The sequence below is a fragment of the Mytilus trossulus genome, chromosome 4 (assembly GCF_036588685.1).
Source record: "Mytilus trossulus isolate FHL-02 chromosome 4, PNRI_Mtr1.1.1.hap1, whole genome shotgun sequence".
Taxonomy (NCBI): domain Eukaryota; kingdom Metazoa; phylum Mollusca; class Bivalvia; order Mytilida; family Mytilidae; genus Mytilus; species Mytilus trossulus.
The window spans coordinates 46,643,536-46,670,704 of NC_086376.1; the positions used below are offsets into that span (position 1 = coordinate 46,643,536).

General features: G+C 31.4%; 2 protein-coding genes across 6 annotated transcripts in view; one reads left to right on the forward strand and one right to left on the reverse strand.

Annotated features, from left to right (window-relative positions):
* Nucleotides 1–579: 579 nt before the first annotated feature.
* LOC134715392 (DET1 homolog) lies at nucleotides 580–11,765 on the reverse strand. Its single transcript, XM_063577542.1, has 3 exons — nucleotides 11,652–11,765; nucleotides 5,305–6,916; nucleotides 580–803 (listed from the first exon to the last, which is right to left on the reverse strand). The coding sequence occupies exons 2-3, from the start codon at nucleotides 6,891–6,893 to the stop codon at nucleotides 611–613; spliced, it is 1,782 nt and encodes a 593-aa protein (XP_063433612.1). The 5' UTR covers nucleotides 6,894–6,916; nucleotides 11,652–11,765; the 3' UTR covers nucleotides 580–610.
* Nucleotides 11,766–11,933: 168 nt separating this feature from the next.
* Nucleotides 11,934–27,169, forward strand: part of LOC134715394 (heterogeneous nuclear ribonucleoprotein K-like) — a 31,751-nt gene continuing 16,515 nt past the window's right edge. For 3 of the 5 annotated variants that reach the window (XM_063577543.1, XM_063577547.1, XM_063577544.1), the window contains exons 1-3: nucleotides 11,935–12,096; nucleotides 24,341–24,391; nucleotides 26,516–26,560. In XM_063577543.1, coding sequence (XP_063433613.1) covers nucleotides 26,548–26,560 — 13 coding nt within the window. In that variant the 5' untranslated portion in view covers nucleotides 11,935–12,096; nucleotides 24,341–24,391; nucleotides 26,516–26,547. Of the gene's footprint in view, nucleotides 12,097–24,340; nucleotides 24,392–26,515; nucleotides 26,561–26,865; nucleotides 27,054–27,169 lie in introns of those variants that run through there. The other 2 variants (XM_063577545.1, XM_063577546.1) reach the window with 2 other exon arrangements.

Sequence of the window (27,169 nt, forward strand, 5' to 3'; positions counted from 1 at the left end):
AATTGCAATCATACCACATCCTTTTTTTTTATTTATATTATTAATAAAATTGAGAATGGAAATAGGGAATGTGTCTAAGAGACAACAACTGGAAACCAAATAGCAGAAAACATAATACATAATTTGGATTTAAAGTGGTAAAATCACAGCCGTCAAATCATGCTTCCTGTCATTGTTTTCATTACAAACAATCATTTTCATAATGCTTACCTCTTCATACTGTTATTTTTGAAGTCACAAAATTTGTAAGAACCCTGCCACTTTCTGAATGTATCTGTCCCAAAACAAGAGCCTGTAATTCAGTGGTTGTAGTTTGTAGCTGTTTAATATTATATCTGTTTTACATTTATAGTGTTTATCAAGCCATAAGTTTTCTTGTTTGAATTGTCATTTTTTGGCGTTTTATAGCTTGGTATGCTATGTGTTTTGGCACTTGCTCCTTGTTGAATGTAATATGGCTACCTATGGTTTCAAGCCATCTACTCTCTTAACAATTTGTCTCTGGTGGAGAGTTATCTTACCACATCTTATTATTTTTATATTGATAAGGAAATCAAGAGAGAAACATTAAATCTAATATATCAACAAAAAACTTTTATTATTTTAACAACTAACAATCGACAGAATGTCTGACATGAAAATTGACAACATATTCTGCATTAGTTCTTTGAACACTAATGGCAAATGGCTCACTTGGATGAAATGTAAATGCAACAAGTCTTCGTGCAGCAGGCGGAGGGTTGCGACCCACAACACCTGCATGGATCCTAAACTTCAGAAGTCCGGAATCTCTAGCATAAAACCTGAAGTGATAAAATCTAAATTACAAATAATGCCAATAAAATATAAAAGTTTTAAATAATATCCATTTTACAATACAGTAATCAAAATAACAAAAGCAGAAATACAATGGACCATAATCTTGTTTTTATGGTAGATATTTTGTTCGAATTTGAATGCCTATTTTTTTTTTATGTCTGTTATGCTGTACTTGATTACCCTGGTATATTAAAATTTCTTACATCATTGGTTCTGGATTATTCAAATAAAATTATCATGTTCCCTCTAATCAATCTGTTTTTTGAAAGTGAAACAAAAATCTGTCTACAGATATCAACAAAAGCATGATATGTTACTGTTCTGTGAAGAATAAGTACTATAATGATTGCATTTAGATTATGTGTTTATCTGGTAATTTCTGTGTAAAAATAAATGAATCTCTTTGTATTTCAAACTTGGACTATATTATTATCATTTGGTATTTTCTTCACTTTCAAAAGAGTTGGTATCTGTCCGTTTTATTTTCATGTTATATAAATTTTAGTTGTAAGAATTTGATTCTTTAGCAGAATACTTTTATTTTTATTGCATATTAAACATATACATGTATAATAAGATCATTTGTTTGAATAAGATTCAAGTGTAAAATGACAAAATAGCAATAATAAATGCACGCAATAATTTCTGAATTTACAGTATTAGTTATAATATTGATGTGGTTTTGTTCAGATATTGTAGGAAGTTTATTTATTAGTTATAATATTTATAATATGAAAGATTTATTTTCTTCAGAACAACAAGTTCTATTCACCTGTTCCCAAATCTCCTTCATACATGTAGTAGGAAAAGTATTTTCAGTGGTGGATCCAGGGTGGGGGGTTCCGGGGTTGGAAAAAAAACCTTTTTTTGGTTGATCAATGCATTTGAATGGAGACATGTGGTTGGAAACCCCCCCCCCCCTTTTTCCTGGGTTAGGACCCCCCCTGGATCTGCCCCTGACTCTATCAATACATTTATTTTTTTAATCTATATAATTTACATATATATGACATGATAAAATTTACAACACTCATCTTATAATCTCTGTAGTTGAATGGTATTCACAAATGAAACATCAAATATACTGAAGAGGCCTCAGTTGCCAAATGGTCTAAGTAGTTCTACTACTATAATCACTAGCTAGTCAACACTGAGGTTGTGAGTTAGAAACCAGCTCAAAAGAGTGCACCCAACTCCAATCTTAACTGACTAGAACTTTTAATTTTTCTATCAAAGGTCAGTGGCTTTATCCAGACACCTAGCTTCTGACACCAATAACCAGGGTGCAGATTTATATGACCGCAGTGGTCTAACCCTGAACAGTTGGGGCAAATTTTGTCACAATATTCAAGCTTGATACTGTCTGTACTTGGATTATGTTCAATTTTTTGACATAATTTAGGATTTTGACACAAAATAAATTAAATGTGGTCAAAGATCTTTATACAAATCTATTGCACAATACTGTGCTATTGAAGATTTTGAAAAAAAATAAATGAATCACTTAATAAAATTGTAAAATGAAATCAAACAAAGTTTAATTTTGGACCTTTTGGGCCCCTTATTCCTAAACTGTTGGGACCAAAACTCCCAAAATCATTACCAACCTTCCTTTTATGGTCATAAACCTTGTGTTTAAATTTCATAGATTTCTAATTACTTATACTAAAGTTATGGTGCGAAAACCAAGAAAATGTTTATTTGGGTCCCTTTTTGGCCCCTAATTCCTAAACTGTTGGGACCTAAACTCCCAAAATCAATACCAACCTTCCTTTTGTGGTCATAAACATTGTGTTTAAATTTCATTATTTTCTATTTACTTAAACTAAAGTTATTGTGCGAAAACCAAGAATAATGCTTATTTGGGCCCTTTTTTGGCCCCTAATTCCTACACTGTTGAAACCAAAACTCCCAAAATCAATCCCAACCTTTCTTTTGTGGTCATAAACCTTGTGTCAAAATTTCATAGATTTCTATTAACTTAAACTAAAGTTATAGTGCGAAAACCAAGAAAATGCTTATTTGGGCCCTTTTTGGCCCCTAATTCCTAAAATGTTGGGACCAAAACTCCCAAAATCAATACCAACCTTCCTTTTGTGGTCATAAACCTTGTGATAAAATTTTATAGATTTATATTCACTTTTACTAAAGTTAGAGTGCGAAAACTAAAAGTATTCGGACGCCGACGACGACGCCGACGCCAACGTGATAGCAATATACGACGAAAATTTTTTCAAAATTTGCGGTCGTATAAAAAAAGTCCCCACCTACTTATTGACCCCCCCTTTTTGGAGCAATAAACCCAAAACTTAATCCCAGCCTTTCCTCATTCTCCGTCTAGTGGACTTGTAACATTCTTTTAAGAATCCAGTCCTAAGCAAGGAAGAAGAAGAAGAAGAAGAAGAGAACCTTGCAGTACAATTTTAGAGAGATCCATACACTTACATGTAAGGTGGTACCTAACACTACAGGGAGATAACTCTGTAAAATCAGCTAAACGTTTAAATTACGTTGTATTGTTAAGGAAATATTAAGATTTCAATGACTAAAATAAGTATTTGTCAAACTGCTACATGTCCAATGAAATTTTTCTGAGAAAACACTTGGTTCAAGTTTTTTTTAAATTCTTATATTTTTGTCAAAGGGTTAAAGTAAATATTTTGACAAGTTTAATGTAAATTAATGAGCCAAATTAATTTTAGTCAAGATATTGGGTACGACCTTAAACACAAGTTATTGTCTGGTAACTAGAAACATGCTTCTTTTTAGCCCCTTATTCCTACATGTTTTGGGCATTTAACCAAAAACTCAATCCCAGCCTTCCCTTTGTTATATGGAACATGGTGGTACAATTTCAGAGAGATCCATACAATTACACACAAGTTATTGTCTGGAAACTAGAGATATAGATATAGGAAGATGTGGTGTGAGTGCCAATGAGACAACTCTCCATCCAAATAACAATTTAAAAAGTAAACCATTATAGGTTAAAGTACGGCCTTCAACATATGCTTGTTTTGGTATCCTTTTTGGCCCTTAATTCCTAAACTGTTGGCCCCATAACCCCTAAATGTATCCCAACGTTTTACTTGTGGTTTTAAACATTGTGGTACAATTTCATAGCAATTGAAATACTTATACACAAGTTATTATCCTGAATATAGAAAAATGCATGTTTTGGACCCCTTTTTCCTAAACAGTTGCTACCATCATCCCCAAATTCAATCCCAACCTTCCTTTTGTGGTACATGTATTGAACCTTCTGAAATTTTTTATAAAGATCTATTCACTATAACTAAAGTTATTGTCCGGAAACCAATGTATCCGGATGACGCCACAGACAACAAAAATGACGATATAATACCATTATACAATCCCCTTAAATTTGCTTGCGGTCGTGACAAAATGGGGCCAATACCTAAATAAGTAATACAAGATTAGATCCCCAAAAAATTAAAGACTTTAAATAACCCCAATGAAATTAGTTAAAAGATCTTATTGAAGATTTCTTGCTTTTGTGCAATGCCTTTTAGACAACACAGTGCTTTTTGGTAATATTGTGCTTTTGCACAATACTTAGTTTATCTGTTATAGGTAAAATACCACCATTATTATCTTTGTAAATTTGCATTTTTCAAAAATTGTGTGGAATTTTATCTTTGTTTCAAAAAAGAAATACTTTTTTTTATCTTGTCCAGTACAATAGATTTTCTTTTCATTTCATTGCATATAATATAAATGGGGAATGGTTGATGCCCCGCTTGCAAATTACATGTACATGTATATACATTTAAATAGAGACACAACTGAAGAACGATAAAAGTGACGCTACCTAACTTCAAACTTGATCTGTATTTTTTTTTGTTAGTAGCATTGTGAATAAGTCATAACATTTGATTTAGGCAAACTCGAGTTGGATGGAACAGGGTTAAACTTAATGCTCCCCATCTATTACAGGGTGGGCATAAAAATAAAGGTGCTTCAAATTTTGAAGAACATAAATTTTAACACATGTTATTGTGATGGAACTAGAAAATGCTTGTTTTTAAACCCTTTTTGGTCCTTATGTCATAATGTTTAATGCAATTATCCCATTATTCAATCTTTAAGCCTTCCCTTTGTGGACTTGTATGGTACATTGTAGTACAATTTCTGAGAGATCCATTCTTTTTACTTTATACACACATGTTAGTTACAAGAAACTACAAAAATGCTTGTTTTTGGCCCGTAGTTTCTTAACTGTTGGTACCATAACCCCCAAAATCAATCCCAACCTTCCTTTTGTGGTAGTGAACCTTCTAAAAAATTTCATAGAGATCCATTCACTTAAACTAAATTTTTGTGCCGAAACCAAATGTGTTTTTGAACACCAATGATGACAACATGATAGCATTATATATTGTAAAAGAAAAATATTTGTGGTTGTAAAAAAATAGCGCTGTTGTTCAAATTTTAAACATGCATTTTAAATTCTTTACCACTAACCTTATAGGATGATCACCACAAGCTTTAGGCCGTTCCATCATGGACACCCACTTGTCATCATAGCTGAACAATGCTAAATCTAGATAAGGACTACTACTGTATGACTGAGAACTGATAGGTAACTGTGCTAGCAAACGCCTAACTGCTTCTGTTTGACCTCCAAATTTTGCATTAATAATTGTTTGCTTAAATCTTTGCTGCATTTGTCGTGCATATATATTACTAGATGGAGAACATGTAAATTGTGCCTGTTTGTCAAGTGTGGCATTTCTGAACATATCACAATTACTTTCAAACAGTTCCAGAAGTTGTTCTGATGTGTTTTCAAAGACAGCTGTGATTTCTGTTGTGATCATGTTATAAACAACGAAAAAAGAAGGCTGAGAATTGGGATCTGAAATTCTAAGAGTCACAACATCTTCACTAGCGTATTTTATAAGTAAGTGATTTTCATCCAGAAGTTGCATTTTCCACATCCTAAGTTCATTGAATTGTTCAAAAAATTGATAAAACTTTCGAAGAGCAAAAGGTGTTCCGTCAAAAACTGCTCTTTTATACAGGAAAACAAGAAATCTATGTTTTAATGAATTAATACTCTTCTCACTATACGGTCGATGAACCTGACCTTCATTATGTTGCCGAGGAATCGGAGTCTCACTATATGGACGATGAACCTGACTATCACTATATGAACGATAAACTTGACCTGTAGAGTTGTCTAGACCTAAATGATAATACAGTTGATCATCTTCACAACAAAATCTTCCTATACTTCTTACATCAGTAAATCTCCCAGATGGATCAACTTGGAAAATATGAATTGTTTGTTGTTGAACAGAGAGTACTGCTAACGTGTCTTTGTACAAATATAAGCCCTGATTGTGTGACAGAAAAATCTTATCACATTTGAAATGTCTTGTGTCACATAAATGTCCTGTTTCAAGTTCTACTAAATGAAGTGAGTAATCTTCAAGAGGTGACTTAGCATTTGGTGTGACAGCTTCATTATTTCTATAAATATCATAGAAATGAGGGTGAGGTTCCTCTGGAATATAAGTAGCCGAACCTACAATAACATACTTTCCATCATCAGTAAAAAGACTACATTCCCGATTTAAATGTTCACCATTTGTTGATACATGTGTGGCATGTTTAAGTTTAAAAAAACATTCAAACAAACAATTACGGACTTTTCTGTACGTATTTTTATTGTCAATGAATGTGTGCGAACCTTGTTCTTCACTCTCTCCAATGTATTCACCTCTAACCCCTTGTAATAAATGTTCTGCTGAAGAAGATCCCTGAAATGTGTAGATTTCAATTGATGTTTGATCAAAAGAAAATGCAATAAAGCATTTACCATCAGGAGAAAATTTACGTAAAAAACAAGGAGGTTTCTCTATATTTGCAACAGTGCAGTTTGGAAATATATTTGTGTATAATTTTCTTGCCACATTGAATTGTGTACCACTCTTTGATACATGGGTTTCTCTCTGAAAAAGTCTATACACAATATTTTGATTTGGTATTTTTCTTGGTTTGAGATCCAATTCATCATTGTAAGTCTTCTTTGTTTTAAAACCATTCATTATTTGTCCCCTCAATCATAATCCTGAAATATAAAATAAACACATAAAAATAAAATATATGTTATTCTGGTTATTTAGGTTTAAATTTGTCAAGTTTCTTAAAGGCAAAAAAATGTGGATGTGACTATGTGTACCTCAAATTTGACAACACTTTTATAATTATAGTTTGAATATGATTTAAATTTTGTCAATGAACAAAATATTGAGTTCAAACAAATTAATGAAGAGTTTAAATGTTTATTCTTGATGCAGTAGTTTCATACTAATTTTTCTTTCACGACTTCTGATGTTTTTCTTCTTATCTAATGATCCATGTCAAAATAAATTACATACATCAGTCCCTCTTTGTAAAAGTCTGAATTTATCTTAGAAGTACTGACAATTGGTTTAATCACACTTCCACCATTTAAACTTCCTTTGACATAACTTTCAAGCAGTGTAAGGGAGGTCATCAAGTAATCAAACATAAATATGACAGTATTCTTTAAATTTTAATTGGAATTGGATTACCTTCCTTACACCACATGTATTTGGGGCATGGACCGCCCTTTTTTGGACCTTACTAAAAAAATGTTTGGTGTTTTTTTAATTTATTTACAATTTTCTACAATGTACAAACATATATATCAAGTCTCAACAATCCATTGCTAGTCCATTACAATAACCTTTTTACTATCCATACGAGCCCCAAGTGAAAAATTAACATTGAAATGGGAGATAACTCTGCTAAAATAATTCATTTTCAGTTTTCAGAAGATTTTTTAAAAAATTTATGTAAAGTATGATACTTTGATGGGGTTAAAAGTTTCTATTGAACTAAAATATAAAGGATCAATACATCCTGTTGAATAGAAGAGGTAAAGTTAGAATTTATTTTGTATAATTTTTTATTGATATTACTACCTTTTTTGCAGAGTTATCTCCCATTTCAATACAAATCTCCATAGGAATTTTGAAATCCATTATTTTTCCTCAAGTTAGATTTGGGGTATAAGGCTAAAGATTAAAACTTTAACAAATCTTCTGTTTCTATTACTTCAAGCATTTGTCAAGCTTAGGGTCAAATTTATGCTCGATTGACTGGACTACAAATCATACCTATTTTATCATCATTTAAATGACATTTATGTATTTAAACATCTGAGAAATATGATGAAATGTGTTGGATTCAAACTTATTTTTTACAAATTTTATGAAAATCATTAACCTTACCCTACATGCCTTAGTCAAATGAACAGCTGTTGTCAAAGTACACAAGTATAATAGAGTTTCCAATAAGTAGGAAAAACTTCTCTGCTGTTTTATTATTCACAATTCTAAATCAACTTCTAATTGTAAATTATTTCCTTTTATCTCCTTGAACCGCTATTTTTTTTTTAGTGCATGCACATTGAGATTTATAATGTCATAATTTTTTGGGGGGAGGTAATTTCCACCTCGAAAGTATCTTTATTCATTTAAACAGGTACTTCTTTGGGGGGGGGGGGGGAATGCAGCTCAGTGCGTTTATACATTATCTGTTTAATTGACATAAAAAAATAAAATTACTTGAAAATGCATGCACAGTGAGAAAAAAGTTTTTGTATACTTATTTCTATTTCATAGTGGGTATTTCCTGTCAGGCAAGTTGCACTCATTGAAATGTTGCTAAATATAACAAGATTAAAGGATATTTTTTTTATGTATACTAGATAACAGCAAAATTGTGTACCCCTTTGTATGCAGAATAATCTTCTCAAATTATGACAAATGTCTTAATCTGTATACCTAAAACAGATGTTATAAAGATCCTATTGCATTTAAAGTTGAAGTTTACACCAAAACAGTTCTGACATTATGCTACTCTTCTTTACTTACTTTTTTATGATCTGAACGATTACACTTTTACAATACCTACATGGAGTTTGAGTTTACATGGTTACCCTGTTAATTATATATTATGCATAAAGCTAGTTCATTCTAAAATCCCTATATTGGTCTTGTATATGATTAACAACATGAACAAAATATGTTCATGAAACAAAAAAGTATGTTTTTTCAGGATTTGTTTTGCATAAAAGACTGAATTTATTTGTATATAGTTATTCAGCATCAGAGGAGATAACTTTACATTCTACATTTAAAGACTTTATGTACGCTTCAGAATGTAATAAAATTTGACAAAAAGCAAATTGACAGGTGAAATGTGTGAGTATTTAATTTATTATTGAAGAAATCACAAGGATGTATGTTTGCCAGGAATGAAATGTACATCTTCTTAACCTTTGAAAGTCATCAGTGACCTAACGAATCACCAATAGACCAGGAAATGCTGTACATGTATCATATCATCTTGTCATACTTGACAGGCCAAGCAAACTAAACCAGATTTTCGTTTGACTTTTTAAAGTAAAATTTACACTCTGGGCCAGAATTGAAAATATGTTGGTTTGCACCAACCCTATCCAAAGGTACACACAGTGGGCTAGGTAGGAAGGCATTTCCTTTTTTATTTTAAGGCAAAGAGAAATTAGTGTTAGATGTTTTTTAGTCTAAATGTCTATCTGATTAAAAAAATCACAGCAGGAAAATAAAAGATTTTGAGTAGGCAGCTATTGTCTGGGTAGGTAAGGTTAGGGCAAACAAAAATATTCTTTCTTATAGCCCTGTACACTGCAGTGACTGAGTGTGATGAGAGAATTATCTTTTAATGCAAGAAATATATTTATACATGTATAAACAGACCAAAACTATAAGAAAAATATTATCAGGGAGCTAAATTTTGATTTTTTAAGGGTGAGGAGTCTAGGATGAAATTTGAAAAAAACAAACAGGATAGGAGTTTTAAGTTAAATTATAAGTTTAACCCAAAAAAAGATGGGATGACAATTTATAAATGCAAAAAAAAAGTCTGGACCCAAAAAATAAAAATGAAGGACAGTTTAGCGCCCAATCAAGTTCACCCCGTCACTTTCGCACCCTACATGTTTGCACCCAATTGTTATTGGTTTTGTGTTTAACAATATTGTAATCAAGTTTTGACACAGTTGTTAAACACAAAGTGTATTCCTATAAGTATATTTGTTGTCATTGTCTCAAAATAAAGTTCATGAGACAATGTTTTTTCTGTGTTGAATAAATCTTAATCATGCTTTTGGTTAGTGTATTGCTTTAACTGTATTTCATTGTTTCAAAATGATTATGAAGTGAGATTCTGACAACTTTTTTTGTTGTGTTGAATAAATTTTATTTATGTTTTGGTTAATTTATTGCTATAACTTTTTGTTTCATTGTTGATTAAAGGGTCCAAGCTGTTAAAACAATATCTTTTGTCTTTTTCATTTAAAATGTCCAATGTTTTACTTATACCAAGTTAAGTCATGTATGTATTTACATCAAAGCAATTTAAAACAGCAATTAAGATTTTCTAATTAGTCAACTGGAACTTGATTTAAAATGGGGTGCAAACGTGTAGGGTGCGAACATGCGAGGTGCAAATGTGTAGCGTGTAGGAGTGTATTGTGCACAAACGAACCTGATACCATTGTTAATCCCACACCCCCTCCCCTCTTAAATAAAAATCAAGACAAATGGTGGCTCCCTTATTATACACCTTATCGCTAATCCTGACTGACCCGGCCGTTTGAACTTTTGATGCATGCAACAATTACTTTTCCATTGTGACGTCAAAATTTTACGGGAACCTGTGTGATATCCAGTAATGTCCGACAAAAAGTGATAAGGTGTATATTTAATTATTATAATTACAAATTCTTAGAGCATATAAGTGGAAGGGTGCTCTACTGTTTTCTGTTCAATCAGAATAAAGGATTTATTTTGTCATGATGGTATTTATTTACAGCAAAAATTATGCCATCTTCTTCTTCTTACGTAAATCCCTCCAATATTGGAGCACTTGGAAATAAATAATAATTATATTGTTAAAATCACTAAAATATACGGTAGTCGAATAATCCTCCACCATTAGAATAGTGCATTCTAATGCAATTAGTTTGTAACGATAATTTTCATTGGACATTGATAAATATTTTGAGGTGTTAGATTCCACGTTCTACCAGTCCGTCACTAAGAAAGCCACCATTTTGAATTCTGTTTTTTGTGGGGATACATGTATGTAATTTCTTAAAAAATAAACAAGATATTCACACTTTGAGCCTCAAAATCTTCTTTAAGTCTATATTGAAACCATTCTGAAGCGTACAAAAAGTAAAAATACGTTTAGTATTCATGTTTGACATTCAGAGTAAACACATGACGTCACATTGTTTAGATGCTAATGACCATGCAACAGTTTCACGTTCTTTTTAATTTATGCCATTTTTAAGCCAAAATATTTATTAAATGACATTTATTTTAATATGTGGCATTAGAATAGAGATAACTGTATTGTATTTTAAGCTTGGCCTTTGTAAAACTTATCTTACTGTCACAAATATCCGTTTACCTATCTCCGCTCCGCGTCGCAAAATAAACTCAATTTGCGACAGTAAAATCTACGTTTTACCAAGGCCAAGTTTAAAATACAATACAGTTATCTCCTAATTTACATCCACAAGTGCAAAAGTTTAAAATTCTGTACACAGGTAATAACTTATTCAAATGTACATTTAAAATAGTTAAAATCTAAAAAACATATTGTCTGTAAGATTTATCTTTTTTTACTGTCCATGAAATTTTATAATTTTATGACTGATGGTTGTACAAATATGTCATTAGAATAATCCTTGACTCATCAGTCTTACATAAAATGTAACCTACACATAAGAAGGGTGCAAAATAGTAATAAAACAGCATAGGAATGTCTTCTTTTTGTCAGTTTTGAATAATATGCAAGTCTGCTCTGTTGCATTTTTTTTAGAGAGAAAATTCAAGAGGTGTTCCGAAATATTTCTTTACCATATTCTGTCATATTTATTTATTTAATTTTATGACATATAATACATTTTTTATAGTTTTATTTAAGTTCATATTATGTCTTCATAACTAGAATTAAATATGATATTTTTTTAAATATTGGAATGAATGAGGTAACGCCATATTTTCCCCTTCGGATATTTCTAGGCTTTTTACATAACTCAATGTAAATCTACGAGGCGATTCGGGTAAATTCTTTTAATCCCACGCTATCGCCATTTTTCCAAGAATCGATCTTTGCTGCACAGAACACCGCACTAGCTCAAATTAAACAACCATTGATACTGAGGTATGGTATAGTCCTGTAATTAAATATAACGTCAGATATTTTGCATTAGAAAATTCAGTATACTGCAAAATAAAGATGATCTTTCTTATAATGCATAGTTGACCGATCGCGATCCGAGAAGGGCATGATCTGAGGAAACGAAAGTTGAATATAATATTGATTATGTACAATAGTCTTACTGATGATGTTACGCTGTCTGGGAGGTCATGTATGTAGCGCATGAACAGGATTGTCTGCCCTGGGGAACACCAGAGTCGATAGTTTTTTCGCCTGATGATTCGCCATGCACGTTGGTTCGCATAAATTATTATGACTAAAGAACTTCCTGATCAAATAATTCGATCAGGAAGTTCTTTAGCCATAATTTTGCGCGTGTTTCCTTTGAAATTGATTCCATATTGATCTAACCTATGTAATAATTTGTTGTGTGATAATGTATCAAAAGCTTTTGAGAAAATGCCTACGTCGATTTGATGTCCATTGTCGGAATTTCCCCCTTGTCGTGTACTTGTAGGAAGTCAATCTTAGTTGTTAGGTTATGAGTTGCGTTTCACATGAGCATCCTGTCTTTCTAACCTGAAGCTGTTGTTTAAGTTGGTTAGGATCTCGTTTTATTCCAGATATTTTAGAATATGCTGCATACAGTATGTTCTAGAATTAGGTTATTTCAGATGTTATGGATACAGGACTAGATTTGAGTAGATTATATATGATTGTTTTGAAAATGTATTTGGAACCAACTACCAGGGTAGAGATCAATATCATAGCAGCTACGTAGCTGCTATCAATATCTATGTAGCAGTTAGTCTATAGCTACATGTTCAATAGTCAAAGTCTATGTAGCAGCTACGATATTACACGCAGCCCTGATAAAGATGTGCATGCAGGTTCTGTAGAGGCATTTAAGAACGCTCTACAAGAACTCGGCCCATAACAATGTGTTCTTCTCCACTGTGTATAAAAGCCAAATAGGATTCTACACTTCATTCGCCCGATGATTTGGGTAACATTTGTAATTACTGTATAACACTTGAATATAAGAACATATCTGTGACTTTTAATAAACATAGTTTATTAAAAAATAATTTAACAGTAAGCAGTTTAGTTCATAAAGATGTTTTTAAATATAGTGTGCTAATGGACTTTTAACCCTACATTGATATAGTGACATTTTTAAAAACTAATCCGTTAAGGGAACACAGCTAGCTGTGTGTGCTCCAACGCTGGAGGGATCTACATAAAGAAGAAGAAGAAGAAGAAGTGACGACCTGTAGGCTGTATAACTTTACTCTACTGCTGGTCCTCCATTATCCATATATTGATAACATCTAGTAGTATCATTCATTACAGGTCGTCCCTATATTGACTTTCTATACAAGGTAAAGATTTTGAGTTCTAGCCAATCAAATCACATCTATTCTTATTTTTAGTCAATATTACGTTAGAAGAAGGATTTCCCCGTAAAAATATGTTTTCATTGGTTGCTTCCAGCATTCCATTCTGAAATTATTTTGATGACAAAATTGACAAGTAGTTTGTTTACCTACGAGTTTGAAACAATGGAAGTTGTCAAAGAAGTAGATGACAGAGATGGATTTTTATAGCAAGTAGACCCTTAAAATCGTGATTTTAGAAAAGAATTTGAAGAAATAATTCTAATTGATGATTGTAATAAAGAATTTTCATGTATTGATGAGGATGATCTAGAAAATGATGAAAAAATAGGGACGTTTAACACATGGTCTTGCTTTTGATGCTGTAAAGAAGTTAAAACTCGGCTGTTGGACAAAATCCAGTGATGCTAGATTTCTTTAGTTTAATTATTGATTAAAATTTCATAAATAAATAAGTTGAAGAAACAAACCGATACACAATAACTTTTTTATCGTCGGAAAGGACAATAACATTGAAACCCCACTCGTGGATCATATTCTAATTACCAGGGTTGACATGAGGTCATGTTTAACGTAATAATGAAACTATAATATTAAAACAGCTATTTGACTTTTAAGTGCTAATTAAATAAGAAAAACAAATATGTTTAATGAGCAAATAAATAAAAACATGATTTTTCTACTTTTATTTGATTTAACTAAATAATCCACTGTCACTTATTTTACACTATGAAATTCTGCATTCAATTCTGCAAAACAAATATATTCAAAGTTATTTTCTAAAATGTTCAGAAATTAAAGAAAATTAACAAAACAATAACATGATGTTAAACTGAATAATTTCTGGAAAACAGCTGAGTGAGATGCTGAGGCTAATTAGCATCATGGCACTGCAGTGAACTGATAATCTATCTATAGCTGGCAGAACTAGGGAGAAGACAATTGTAATGCAGTTTAAGGGAGGTAATCCAATCACATAAAAGCACTATTTTGTTCATTTTTATACGACCGCAAATTTTGAAAAAATTTTCGTCGTATATTGCTATCACGTTGGCGTCGTCGTCGTCATCGTCCGAATACTTTTAGTTTTCGCACTCTAACTTTAGTAAAAGTGAATAAAAATCTATGAAATTTTAACACAAGGTTTATGACCATAAAAGGAAGGCTGGTATTGATTTTGGGAGTTTTGGTCCCAACATTTTAGGAATTAGGGGCCAAAAAGGGCCCAAATAAGCATTTTCTTGGTTTTCGCACTATAACTTTAGTTTAAGTTAATAGAAATCTATGAAATTTTGACACAAGGTTTATAACCACAAAATAAAGGTTGGGATTGATTTTGGGAGTTTTATTTTCAACAGTTTAGGAATTAGGGGCCAAAAAAGGGCCCAAATAAGCATTATTCTTGGTTTTCGCACAATAACTTTAGTTACAGTAAATAGAAATCAATGAAATTTAAACACAATGTTTATGACCACAAAAGGAAGGTTGGTATTGATTTTGGGAGTTTCGGTCCCAACAGTTTAGGAATTAGGGGCCAAAAAGGGACCCAAATAAGCATTTTTCTTGGTTTTCGCACCATAGCGTTAGTATAAGTAAATAGAAATCTATGAAATTTAAACACAAGGTTTATGACTATAAAAGGAAGGTTGGTATTGATTTTGGAAGTTTTGGTCCAAACAGTTAAGGAAAAAGGGGCTCAAAGGGTCCAAAATTAAACTTCGTTTGATTTCATAAAAATTGAATAATTGGGGTTCTTTAATATGCCGAATCTAACTGTGTATGTAGATTCTTAATTTTTGGTCCCGTTTTCAAATTGGTCTACATTAAGGTCCAAAGGGTCCAAAATTAAACTTAGTTTGATTTTAACAAAAATTGAAACCTTGGGGTTCTTTGATATGCTGAATCTAAAAATGTACTTAGATTTTTGATTATTGGCCCAGTTTTCAAGTTGGCCCAAATCGGGGTCCAAAATTAAACATTGTTTGATTTCATCAAAAATTGAATAATAGGGGTTCTTTGATATGCCAAATCTAACTGTGTATGTAGATTCTTAATTTTTGGTCCAGTTTTAAAATTGGTCTAAATTAAGGTGCAAAGGGTCCAAAATTAAACTAAGTTTGATTTTAACAAAAATTAAATTCTGGGGCCTCTCTGATATGCTGAATCTAAACATGTACTTAGATTTTTGATTATGGGCCCAGTTTTCAAGTTGGTCCAAATCAGGATCTAAAATTATTATATTAAGTATTGTGCAATAGCAAGTCTTTTCAATTGCACAGTATTGTGCAATGGCAAGAAATATCTAATTTCACAATATTGTGAAATAGCAAATTTTTTTTTAATTAAGAGTTATCTTTCTTTGTCCAGTATAGTAAGCAAGAAATATCTGCAAGAATTTTTTTTAATTGGAGTTATCTTTCTTTGTCCAGAATCAACTTAAATCTTTGTTATATACAATATACAATGTATATTCACTTTTTACTACCAACTGATAAATTTAAATAATCTTTACCATTCAGTGATAACAAGCAGTTTTTTTACATCATGTATTTAAATGAGTAGTAATTGTTGCAAACTCCATTAGAATATTTTAATTGAAATTAGTTTTGGAATAAGGGAAAGGGGGATGTGAATAAAAAATTGGGTTAAATTTTTATACGACCGCAAATTTTGAAAAAATTTTCGTCGTATATTGCTATCACGTTGGCGTCGTCGTCGTCGTCGTCGTCGTCGTCGTCGTCGTCCGAATACTTTTAGTTTTCGCACTCTAACTTTAGTAAAAGTGAATAGAAATCTATGAAATTTTAACACAAGGTTTATGACCATAAAAGGGAGGCTGGTATTGATTTTGGGAGTTTTGGTCCCAACATTTTAGGAATTAGGGGCCAAAAAGGGCCCAAATAAGCATTTTCTTGGTTTTCGCACTATAACTTTAGTTTAAGTTAATAGAAATCTTTGAAATTTTGACACAAGGTTTATGACCACAAAAGAAAGGTTGGGATTGATTTTGGGAGTTTTGGTTTCAACAGTTTAGGAATAAGGGGCCAAAAAAGGGCCCAAATAAGCATTATTCTTGGTTTTCGCACAATAACTTTAGTTAAAGTAAATAGAAATCAATGAAATTTAAACACAATGTTTATGACCACAAAAGGAAGGTTGGTATTGATTTTGGGAGTTTCGGTCCCAACAGTTTAGGAATTAGGGGCCAAAAAGAGACCCAAAAAAGCATTTTTCTTGGTTTTCCCACCATAGCGTTAGTATAAGTAAATAGAAATCCATGAAATTTAAACACAAGGTTTATGACTATAAAAGGAAGGTTGGTATTGATTTTGGGAGTTTTGGTCCCAACAGTTAAGGAAAAAGGGGCCCAAAGGGTCCAAAATTAAACTTTGTTTGATTTCATCAAAATTGAATAATTGGGGTTCTTTAATATGCCGAATCTAACTGTGTATGTAGATTCTTAATTTTTGGTCCCTTTTCAAATTGGTCTACATTAAGGTCCAAAGGGTCCAAAATTAAACTTTAGTTTGATTTTAACAAAAATTAAAATCTTGGGGTTCTTTGATATGCTGAATCTAAAAATGTACTTAGATTTTTGATTATTGGCCCAGTTTTCAAGTTGGCCCAAATCGAGGTCCAAAATTAAACATTGTTTGATTTCATCAAAAATTGAATAATTGGGGTTCTTTGATATGCCAAATCTAACTGTGTATGTAGATTCTTAATTTTTGGTCCAGTTTTAAAATTGGTCTAAATTAAAGTGCAAAGGGTCCAAAATTAAACTTAGTTTGATTTTAACAAAAATTAAATTCTTGGGCCTCTTTGATATGCTGAATCTAAACATGTACTTAGATTTTTGATTATGCGCCCAGTTTTCAAGTTGGTCCAAATCAGGATCTAAAATTATTATATTAAGTATTGTGCAATAGCAAGTCTTTTCAATTTCACAGTATTGTGCAATGGCAAGAAATATCTAATTTCACAATATTGTGAAATAGCAATTTTTTTTTTAATTAAGAGTTATCTTTCTTTGTCCAGTATAGTAAGCAAGAAATATCTGCAAGAATTTTTTTAATTGGAGTTATCTTTCTTTGTCCAGAATCAACTTAAATCTTTGTTATATACAATATACAATGTATATTCACTTTTTACTACCAACTGATAAATTTAAGTAATCTTTACCATTCAGTGATAACAAGCAGTTTTTTTACATCTTAATATTTTATGATGTATTTTAATGAGTAGTAATTGTTGCAAACTCCATTAGAATATTTTAATTGAAATTAGTTTTGGAATACAGGCCTCTACATTATCATTTTTTCTAACTTGTCCCTTCGGACAAGTTGCAAGAAAATCAACTTGTCCGAACTCTGAACTCACTTGTCCGAATTTTTAATTGAAATTCCTCCATATTGATAATATATGTTATTTGCAATAATAACACTTGCCCTTTGATTGTACCTAATAAAGATCAATAAAGGGCCCTTTATTGATCGGGGCATTTTATTATGTTATATGAATACCACATCAAAATTCATTTTGTTATTTCAGACTGAAGGCTTATTTGCAAGTATGAGCTCTCTGACTCATTGTCACTATCATGTGTCGATCATTAAATCATATCTCTTTCCATACCACTAGGTTCTCCTATTCATGGACCTATATTCATTCTGAAGTAGTGGTATGGTTTAAACCAAATACACCTGGCACCTTTTTATAAATAAACCTTTTTAATTTATTGATGGTGCCAAACAAGATTTTACAATTTATTTTGATTTCTACATACATTGATATACATGAAATATGATCAGGAAGTACATAAAATATTTTAGTAAAAAATCTGCCTTTTTAGATTTTTTTTAATTTTTACATCTTAACTTATTATTTTAACATATAGATCTTATTAAATAAAACCTTTCTTAATTTAATGTTATGCCTAAAAGCAAAATCAAATGACACAAACTTTAATTCAAAATTTTAAAGTTAAGGTAAACAATGGTAGAACTCCATATCATGCTTATGGAGGTGCTCCTAATTCAAGGAGGCTTATACTAAGAAGAAACATTAACATTGGGTTACTTCCCCTTACTTATTTCCCCTGGTCAATGGCTGCCAGCATGTTCAAATACGTTCAATCAGAGACATATTATACAAGTTTACATGTCTCTGGTTCAATCTATGAATATTTATTTCATTTTGTATGATCAATAAAACAATCATTCATGTTTTTAGGAATGTATAAGTCTTGAATTTGATCTATAAACATCTGACATCGATTTTTTCACTTGTCCCATCGGACAAGTAGTATGATGAATCTACTTGCCCGACACCTATTTCCACTTGTCCCGGACAATCGGACAAACGGTAATGTCGAGCCCTGGAATAAGGGAAAGGGGGATGTGATTAAAAAATTGGGTTCAATTTTTCTCATTTGAAATTTCATAAATAAAAAGAAAATTTCTTCAAACATTTTTTTGAGAGGATTAATATTCAACAGCATAGTGAATTGCTCTAAGAGAAAACAAAAATTTTAAGTTCATTTGAATACATTCATTCTGTGTCAGAAACCTATGCTGTGTCAACTATTTAATCACAATCCAAATTTAGAGCGGAATCCAGCTTGAATGTTGTGTCCATACTTGCCCCAACCGTTCAGGGTTCAACCTCTGCGGTCGTATAAAGCTACGCCCTGCGGAGCATCTGGTTCTCATTTGAAATTTCATAAATAAAAAGAAAATTTCTTCAAACATTTTTTTGAGAGGATTAATATTCAACAGCATAGTGAATTGCTCTAACAGAAAACAAAAATTTTAAGTTCATTTGAATACATTCATTCTGTGTCAGAAACCTATGCTGTGTCAACTATTTAATCACAATCCAAATTTAGAGCGGAATCCAGCTTGAATGTTGTGTTCATACTTGCCCCAACCGTTCAGGGTTCAACCTCTGCGGTCGTATAAAGCTACGCCCTGCGGAGCATCTGGTTTAGATTACCTCCCTGATATTGATTGTAGATTGTGAAAAATGTCTATTTGCAACAGCATAATGAATTACTCAAAAGCAAAAAAAATAATATAAATTCAAATCATACATTTTTGGCATGCCATAAAACCAGGTTCAACCCACCACTTTTATTCCCCTTTAAAAGTGTCCTGTACCAAGTCAGGAAGATGGCCATTGTTATAATATTGTTCGTTTCTGTGTATGTTGCATTTTAACGTTGAGTCGTTTGTGTTTTCTCTTATTTTTGAGATATTGAGATAAGACGTGGCACTGTACTTGTCTATCCCAAATTCATGTATTTGGTTTTGATGTTATATTTGTTATTCTCATGGTGTTTTGTCTGTTGCTTGGTCCGTTTCTGTGTGTGTTGCGTTTCGGTATTGTGTCGTTGTTCTCTTATATTTAATGCGTTTCCCTCGGTTTTAGTTTGTTACCCTGATTTTGTTTTTTGTCCATGGATTTATGAGTTTTGAACAGTGGTATACTACTGTTGCCTTTATTGTAACCAATTAAGTTCTTTGACTACAGTTATTCTGTGTCAAAAATTACAATGTATGTGTAAAATATTTAAATACAATCCAAATTAAGACCTGTATCAAATGCTTATATTGTTGTTTGACCTCTTCCATGGAATCCAGCTGCGCTCAGCGAAGCAATTTATCTATTGTATAATTGAAAAAAATGAGTAACTTTTGTGATTTCCAGTGCGGTGTATTAATTTTGGTTGCCCCATTCTAAAATTGTTGTGGAATACAATATTTTATGTGTCATGATGACCAGCAGCTCTATTTCATATTAAAATATTGGTCAGAATTCTGGTGCACTGAAATGATAATTTTATGTTATTAAAGAAAGATTACCAGCTTGTGTCCCAGCCCTATTTACATGTCACAGGAGATCATTATAATAAGATTTTTTTTCAGTTAGGAAAGATCCATGATCATAATGTTAGTGAGTTTCCAAGTTCATATATCTTTCTGCTTCCCAAAGTCTGGGGGGTTACAGTATTTTCATCTTGCATCCAAAACAATTTCTGTTTTCCTTGTATGTATATTAGGGTTTATGGGATGATTTCATAGCTCTATCAAGGTTATACTACGTATACCTATTCTAGAAGTCATCATTAAAATTCACAGGGTCAAACAAGATCAACAGAAGAGGAATCTTTGCAGGAGATGAAAAGATTTGATCCACATACACATTATTGATTTGTGGAACAGTGTATGGATCCCTCTAAAATTACACCATATGTACAAGTTTCAATACCACACAGGGATGGTTAGGATTGTCTTAGGGGGGAAAACAAAAGTTTCCTGGGTAATGGACAATTAAAAAAAAGTACAAATAATGTGCAGAGGCTGTGCTGTGCATTGCCAATGTTTTTATATGTGATGTTTTATTTCATCTGGTAATGAAATACAGCTACAGGCCAAATTTCTGGAGCCAACATATTCCTATGTAAAAAATTTCCTTTCTGACTTTGTTTACGACCTCAAGCTAATCACCTTGTTCGTTAGTGTATGGATCTTTCTGAAATTGTACAACACAGTTCTACATGTATATTACAAAGGGAAGGCTGGGATTGAGTTTGGGGGTAATTGCCTGTATGATTCAGGAAACCAAGCAACTTTTCTAGTTTCCAGACTTTTTCAAAAGTTTCAACAAGAAAGAAGAAACCTTCAATTACACAGTATTACACAATAGATTTGTAAGATCATTGACCACATTTTTTTGGTGCCAGAAACCTATATTATGTTAAAATTTGATGTCAATACAAATTCAGACAGTATCCAGCTTGAATATTGTGTTCAAACTTGTACCAACTGTTTAGGATTCAACCACTGCTGTTGTATCAGACTTTGCCCAGCAAAGCACAAATTTTTAAGGAGCGGTGGAAAAAATGGAGGGCAAGGACAATTTTTATTTTCATTTCAGATATGAAACAAAACTTTATAAAAAAAAATAACGTTTTATCTTGATAAAATGTGTAAATACCCTGCCACATCTGTATATTTTAAGCACCCTACTGACAAAGTCTAAGATTGCACTAGGTTCATCTGTGTGTCTATTTGTCAGTCAATTTTCCATATTTTTATGCTCCCTTCGTAGCCTATAGGGCATTAGTTTTAGCCTTGTATGCCAGCACAATTGTCCCAAAGGTGAATTCCATTCTCAAACTTTAGTTTGTGTCAATTTAATGCCATTAAACTTATACACAATGCTTTTTACATCAAAACACAGATCAAATTGAACTTTGATTGCACGACTTGAAATGTTCAATTGTAATGCCCGTCTCAAATCGAAAAAATGCTGCATTTTTTGTTTGCATAGATCCACAAAAAATAGATTAAGTTTGAATTTGGATGGCATTATCTTAACCGTTCTAGAGTTATGCCCCCTTTAGAAACATTGCTGAATTTTTGTTTCTCTCACTACATTGTAACTTTTTGTTTGCCTCAACCAAATGTAATCAAACTTATGCTTTTTACCACAAAATACAGAATGATAAAGTTTATAAATGAAAAAAAAATGCAGATTTTTTTTATTTCTGTTCCCTGATTTAAGTTATATTAGCCTCAACCAAATGATATGAGACTTGTGCATAATAATTATTGCCACTAAACTCGTGACTAGGTACAATTTTGAGTAGTGTCACTTTTACCCTTCTTCAGTTATGTCCCTTTTTAACTTAAAATGACATGCAAGAAAGGGCATCATTCCCCATTTATTTAAATTATAGTATTCCCTCAACTTCTCTAAAAAAAGAGAATGAATAGCTTCCTCTTAAATTGAAATGTCTCAGATTAAATTGTTTGATCATTGACTGCATTCCATTAAGATTAGAAGCAATATCCCCAGAGTATACATTGATTTACTGCTTGTTCCAACATGAACAGGATAACTTAGACAGAAAATCTGATATTAGTGAGACAATAACTATGAAGGATATTTATATTTCAACAGGTCATGAATTTTTCATCTTCTGTCTTAAATTCCAACAGTGTTTTTTTTTAACCAGTGATCTGTTGATTTGTATAGATTTGTTGTCATGGTTACTTATCTCATAGATTTATCCAGGTATATTATATGGAATATGATCAGAGAATAATTGCTTCCTCTCTATCTTTATTTTTAAACTTGAACCTGAAGCCTTTAATTATTTACTAATCATCTCCAAGAATCCAGTTTTCATGATAAAGACAGTTCTTCATACATGGCAAATTATTTAATCAAATGTATGATTGTATATGTGATCTTTTGTAAACTGCCATTAGCTTGTCACTAGTTTTCTATTAATTAGAAGAAAAAATCTATTCAAATCAACTAAATGCACCTGGTGAGGCAGAAAATGACCACTAGATCACCTGTTGTTAGCCAGATGTTAAAAACCACCATTCCTATATCTGTTCTATAATTGGTCATTCTTTTGTTAGTAATTTGTGATCTTAGTTCTGATGTATATACATGTATGTAAAAGCAGGTAATAAAAGCAAGTTGATCAATGAAGAAAAAGGAGATGTGTGGTAATAGTTTTATAATTAACAGCAGCCAAACAATACAATGAAATTATCAATCCTTTGGATTTTTTGGGTATTCATTTTATGTGCATACCATGCTACAGAGCCACAGATTCATAAAATTAAGGAAATTACATGCTTGTAAATTACAAAATTTCATTATAATAACAGTATATACCAAAATCTTCACATTTGATAAAATGATATTTGAAACAGTTGCGTGTAGCCTGCAATACATTGTATATAAATTGTGGAAGTGAGATAGTGCCATCCTAACCATCCTAGAGTCACTGGGGCATATTCTGTCAAGTGTTGTTCTAAAATGCAGCTAATATTTACCACAAGATTCATCATTATCATCTTTCATAACTTTATAAATCTTTTTGTGACAAGCTGATAATGTGCCTTGAAACATTAAAATCAGTCTTGTAACAATTAAGATTTTAGCTAAAAGACTCGTGTTTCTTTGATTAGCCTATGCCTTTATGTCATTAATACCGTGTTGATGAATTATTCATTCATTGGTCTTTGCATATTTCACCTTATAGTGATGTGGTCTTTTGTCATGTCTTAAGTAAAAGATCAATATTTGCCTATTGAGAAGATGTTCTTTTTTAAAATATGAAACTTGTTTTGTAGCCTGGCCTTCTAAGAAGGTTTTGCATTAATGCTGAAGTTTATAGATTTTCCCTATAATTTGTTAATTGTAACCAGGCCAAAACAGATTATTAATATGTTTAAGGTGTATTTTTATTTCAAAAGCACGGTAGGCAGTGTGCAAGTAAATTGGCATACATGTTTTGATAAAAATATGAGTTGCACATGATTCCATAGATTACAGGGGGAGGGATTTATTTTGGATCAATATGACTTAAATTTTCACAATATTTTTGACTATGATGTATGTGATTGTGAATAAATTGTTATATTGGCCTTGTTTGATGGACTCTCATGTGATGATTTCTTAAATCTCCATTAAGTTTTTGGTGAACTATATCTCATGTTTTGTCTGCTGGCATACTTCAGTTTTCTGTTTATCTCTTTAAAGTTCTTTACATGTATAATTATGTAAATTATATATGAATCAATATGATATCTTCCTATTTTGTAGCATGTTCACCTCAAAATTGATTCCTATTAAGTTTTTGTTTTGTTAATTTTCTTGAGATTTGTTTATATTTACACCTTATTTCTACCAACATGATTCCTATTTTGCTAAGTTACTTAATAGTTCTTGCATTAACATGTGCATGATGACCATCATCATGTAGTAAGTACTTTAAACTGTCAGATAATGAGACATAAATGTTATTTAACTTATAATTCCAGAACTAAAAAGAAACCTTGGAAACTGCAAGAAAACGGTTAACCCCAAACCAGGTATGTATTTGTAATGTATAATTATGATAAGTGTAGTCCACCACCTAGCTGACAATCAGTCATTCATCTTGCATCTGTGACTGGTGTTCTGTTTGAGGCTGGTGTCAACTAATGTTAAGTTTTTAACTAGTATGTGGAGCAACTTGCAGAAAGAAAATAAAATTATATATGCTATTGTATTAGAATTGGCATATTATTTCCATGAAAAGGGTTTGGCCCCACTCTCTCAGTCATGGACATTGAACTTTGGCAAACCATGATCTTTAGTTAGTCATGATAAAACTATTTACCAATTCTTTAAAGCATGGCATAAAAAACCTGATTTATTCAGGTGAATTTTTGAAGTCCAAGTACTGTATCTCTGCACAAAATTTGAACTTGATCATTAACTTGTCATGATAAAAGTATATCCCAATTTTCATATCAATATTAAATCAATTATTCATAACAGATCATGTTCAAATTTTGTTTTTGTATGATGATTTTATGCAGAGTTAAAGTCCATGGATTTCAAAATTCTTTTAATGATAAATTTTCCACACTTTTTAATATGCCTGTTTACAGGAAGTTTTATGGTATACCTTTTTGTCTGTCCCTTTCAAATTTTATAAATTTTAGATTTTACGTTGCATGACTTTTGCATAGTCTTGATAGTTTCATGTAACATGTTAAACAGTTGATAGTTAATTTATTGGCAGCAGAATTCTATCATGTTGCACTTTACTTTTGCCTTTTCAAAAATTGATGAATCTTAGCTTGCTGTCTGGTTCTTCAGGACAAAAAAACTAATGTAAGCTTAGATGGAAGACAAAAATTATTGAAAAATATTGTTTAGTAATTGATTTTAGTTTTAGATATAACTTTAAGGACTTGTCTTTGTTTCAACCATAAAAAGTGATATTGCATTTCATTGTTACATGTAGCTACTTTCTCTCTTGTTTATTGATATAAGAGTGAGAAAAGTAGTCTGCTAAATACCTATTGTGTAACATTTGTTTGGCTTTCTAAAAGCTAATGATTTATTGAGCGTGGCTATGTATTGTTATATTTCCCATGCAAAAAATTTATTTCACATAAGGAAACAGAGCTACAAAATTTCTATTGTGATCTTATTGTTCAAACTACACTATTGAGTTGTGTCAACATTAACCAATATATAATGGTCAATATTGTAATATTTAGTTCATGTAGAATTTAAAGAGAACCCAGTATGCAAACAAATATTTTTATCATGTATTTATGCCTCCTGTTCAAACACTAATAAATAGATAAATCAATCTTTTATTTATTTATTTTTTAAACTATTGATAATACTTTTTTTGGTAAAATGTTTTTATTCATTGATTCTTGTTTCCTGTTGAAAGTTGTACAGAGGAACGCAAAGTCATAGAATTGACAACCAAAATTTGTAAGAATGAAATGCATGAACAAATCTGATCTTTTTGTATCAAGCTTTTATACATAAATTGGAAGAAAATTGAATTAAACCCAGAACATTATTATGTTAAAATACTTACATCATATCTTTAGCGTTCTTACCCTTTATCTTTAAACTGACTTCCCTTTCTAAAATTATGCCAAAAAATCTGATTTACCCATCACTTACTTGTACAATTGTTCTTTCAGTTCATATATATATATATATTGTTATATATGGGTTTTTGTGCTTCTGACTTTCAAAATTTAAAATATCTTTGATTTTTTTTTTAATTTAGATATTTTCTTTTCTTCCAATCATGTTAATTGGCCTGTGCATAAATTTTCTAGAGATTTTATTATTTGGACACTCTTTGTTCTCATCATTTTGAATTTGATGAATAAAAGCAGCCAGTTTTTGATTAAATAATTTTTAATAAAAAAAGTTCAGAAATATAGTAAGCTACAGACAGGAAAAAGCATTTTTCGTAGTGTATATAAAAGTTTTAAGTTTACCAAGATATATTATAGGTTTCTAATATTTGGGCATATTCACCCTGCATTGCCTGTAATATTGCAATAGAAATGTAGGTTTAATATTTAAAAATTAAAAGGTAAAATCTTTTATTTTAGTTTATTGTAAATTTGTTTTATACAGATATATATATACGATCTGTTCAAAATAAGGATTCAAGATTTTTTTTGTAGATAAGTTCCAAGAAATCAAAAACTAAACAAAAATGGCAGATGATGGTAAGTAAAAATTGTTAAGTTAATTGTGTGACACATGTTTATCATAAGGATGAAGTAAATCTCTCTGTTTTAAAAATTTATGTTGCATAATCTTAGTAACTTAGTCTTAAGTATTTATTGCCAATACAATTTTCATGCATTTGATGGGTGAATAGAAAGTGGGAATTCCCACTTTCAATGATTTGTTTAACAATAATGCAAAACTTGCAGACAAGTTCACTTATTTCATTGCTGTAAGAGCCAAGTGAAAATTGCCAGCAATAGAGCACCAGATATTGAGAGTTGTCAGGTTCTCATTGGCTGTTGCTTGGTAACCAAATCAACAAAAGAATAAATGGAGAAAAAGAATTGATCATTGGCATACGGTAGGAAACACCTACATTAGGCTTTCAGGTGTCGTAACATCCAGGTGTTCTCACCAGCAGATAAATTACCTGTAACACAGCTCAAGTTGTAGATTTCTAATTAAGGATGCTTAAGTGATTTAACAAAGGTTTGTTTTATATTCTATATTTCACTTTGATATTTATAATCAGTACTGTTTATAGGTAAATCGTTATTATGTTACATCTGTCCAGGTAAAAATTTCTCATTCTGGCAGGATGAGAT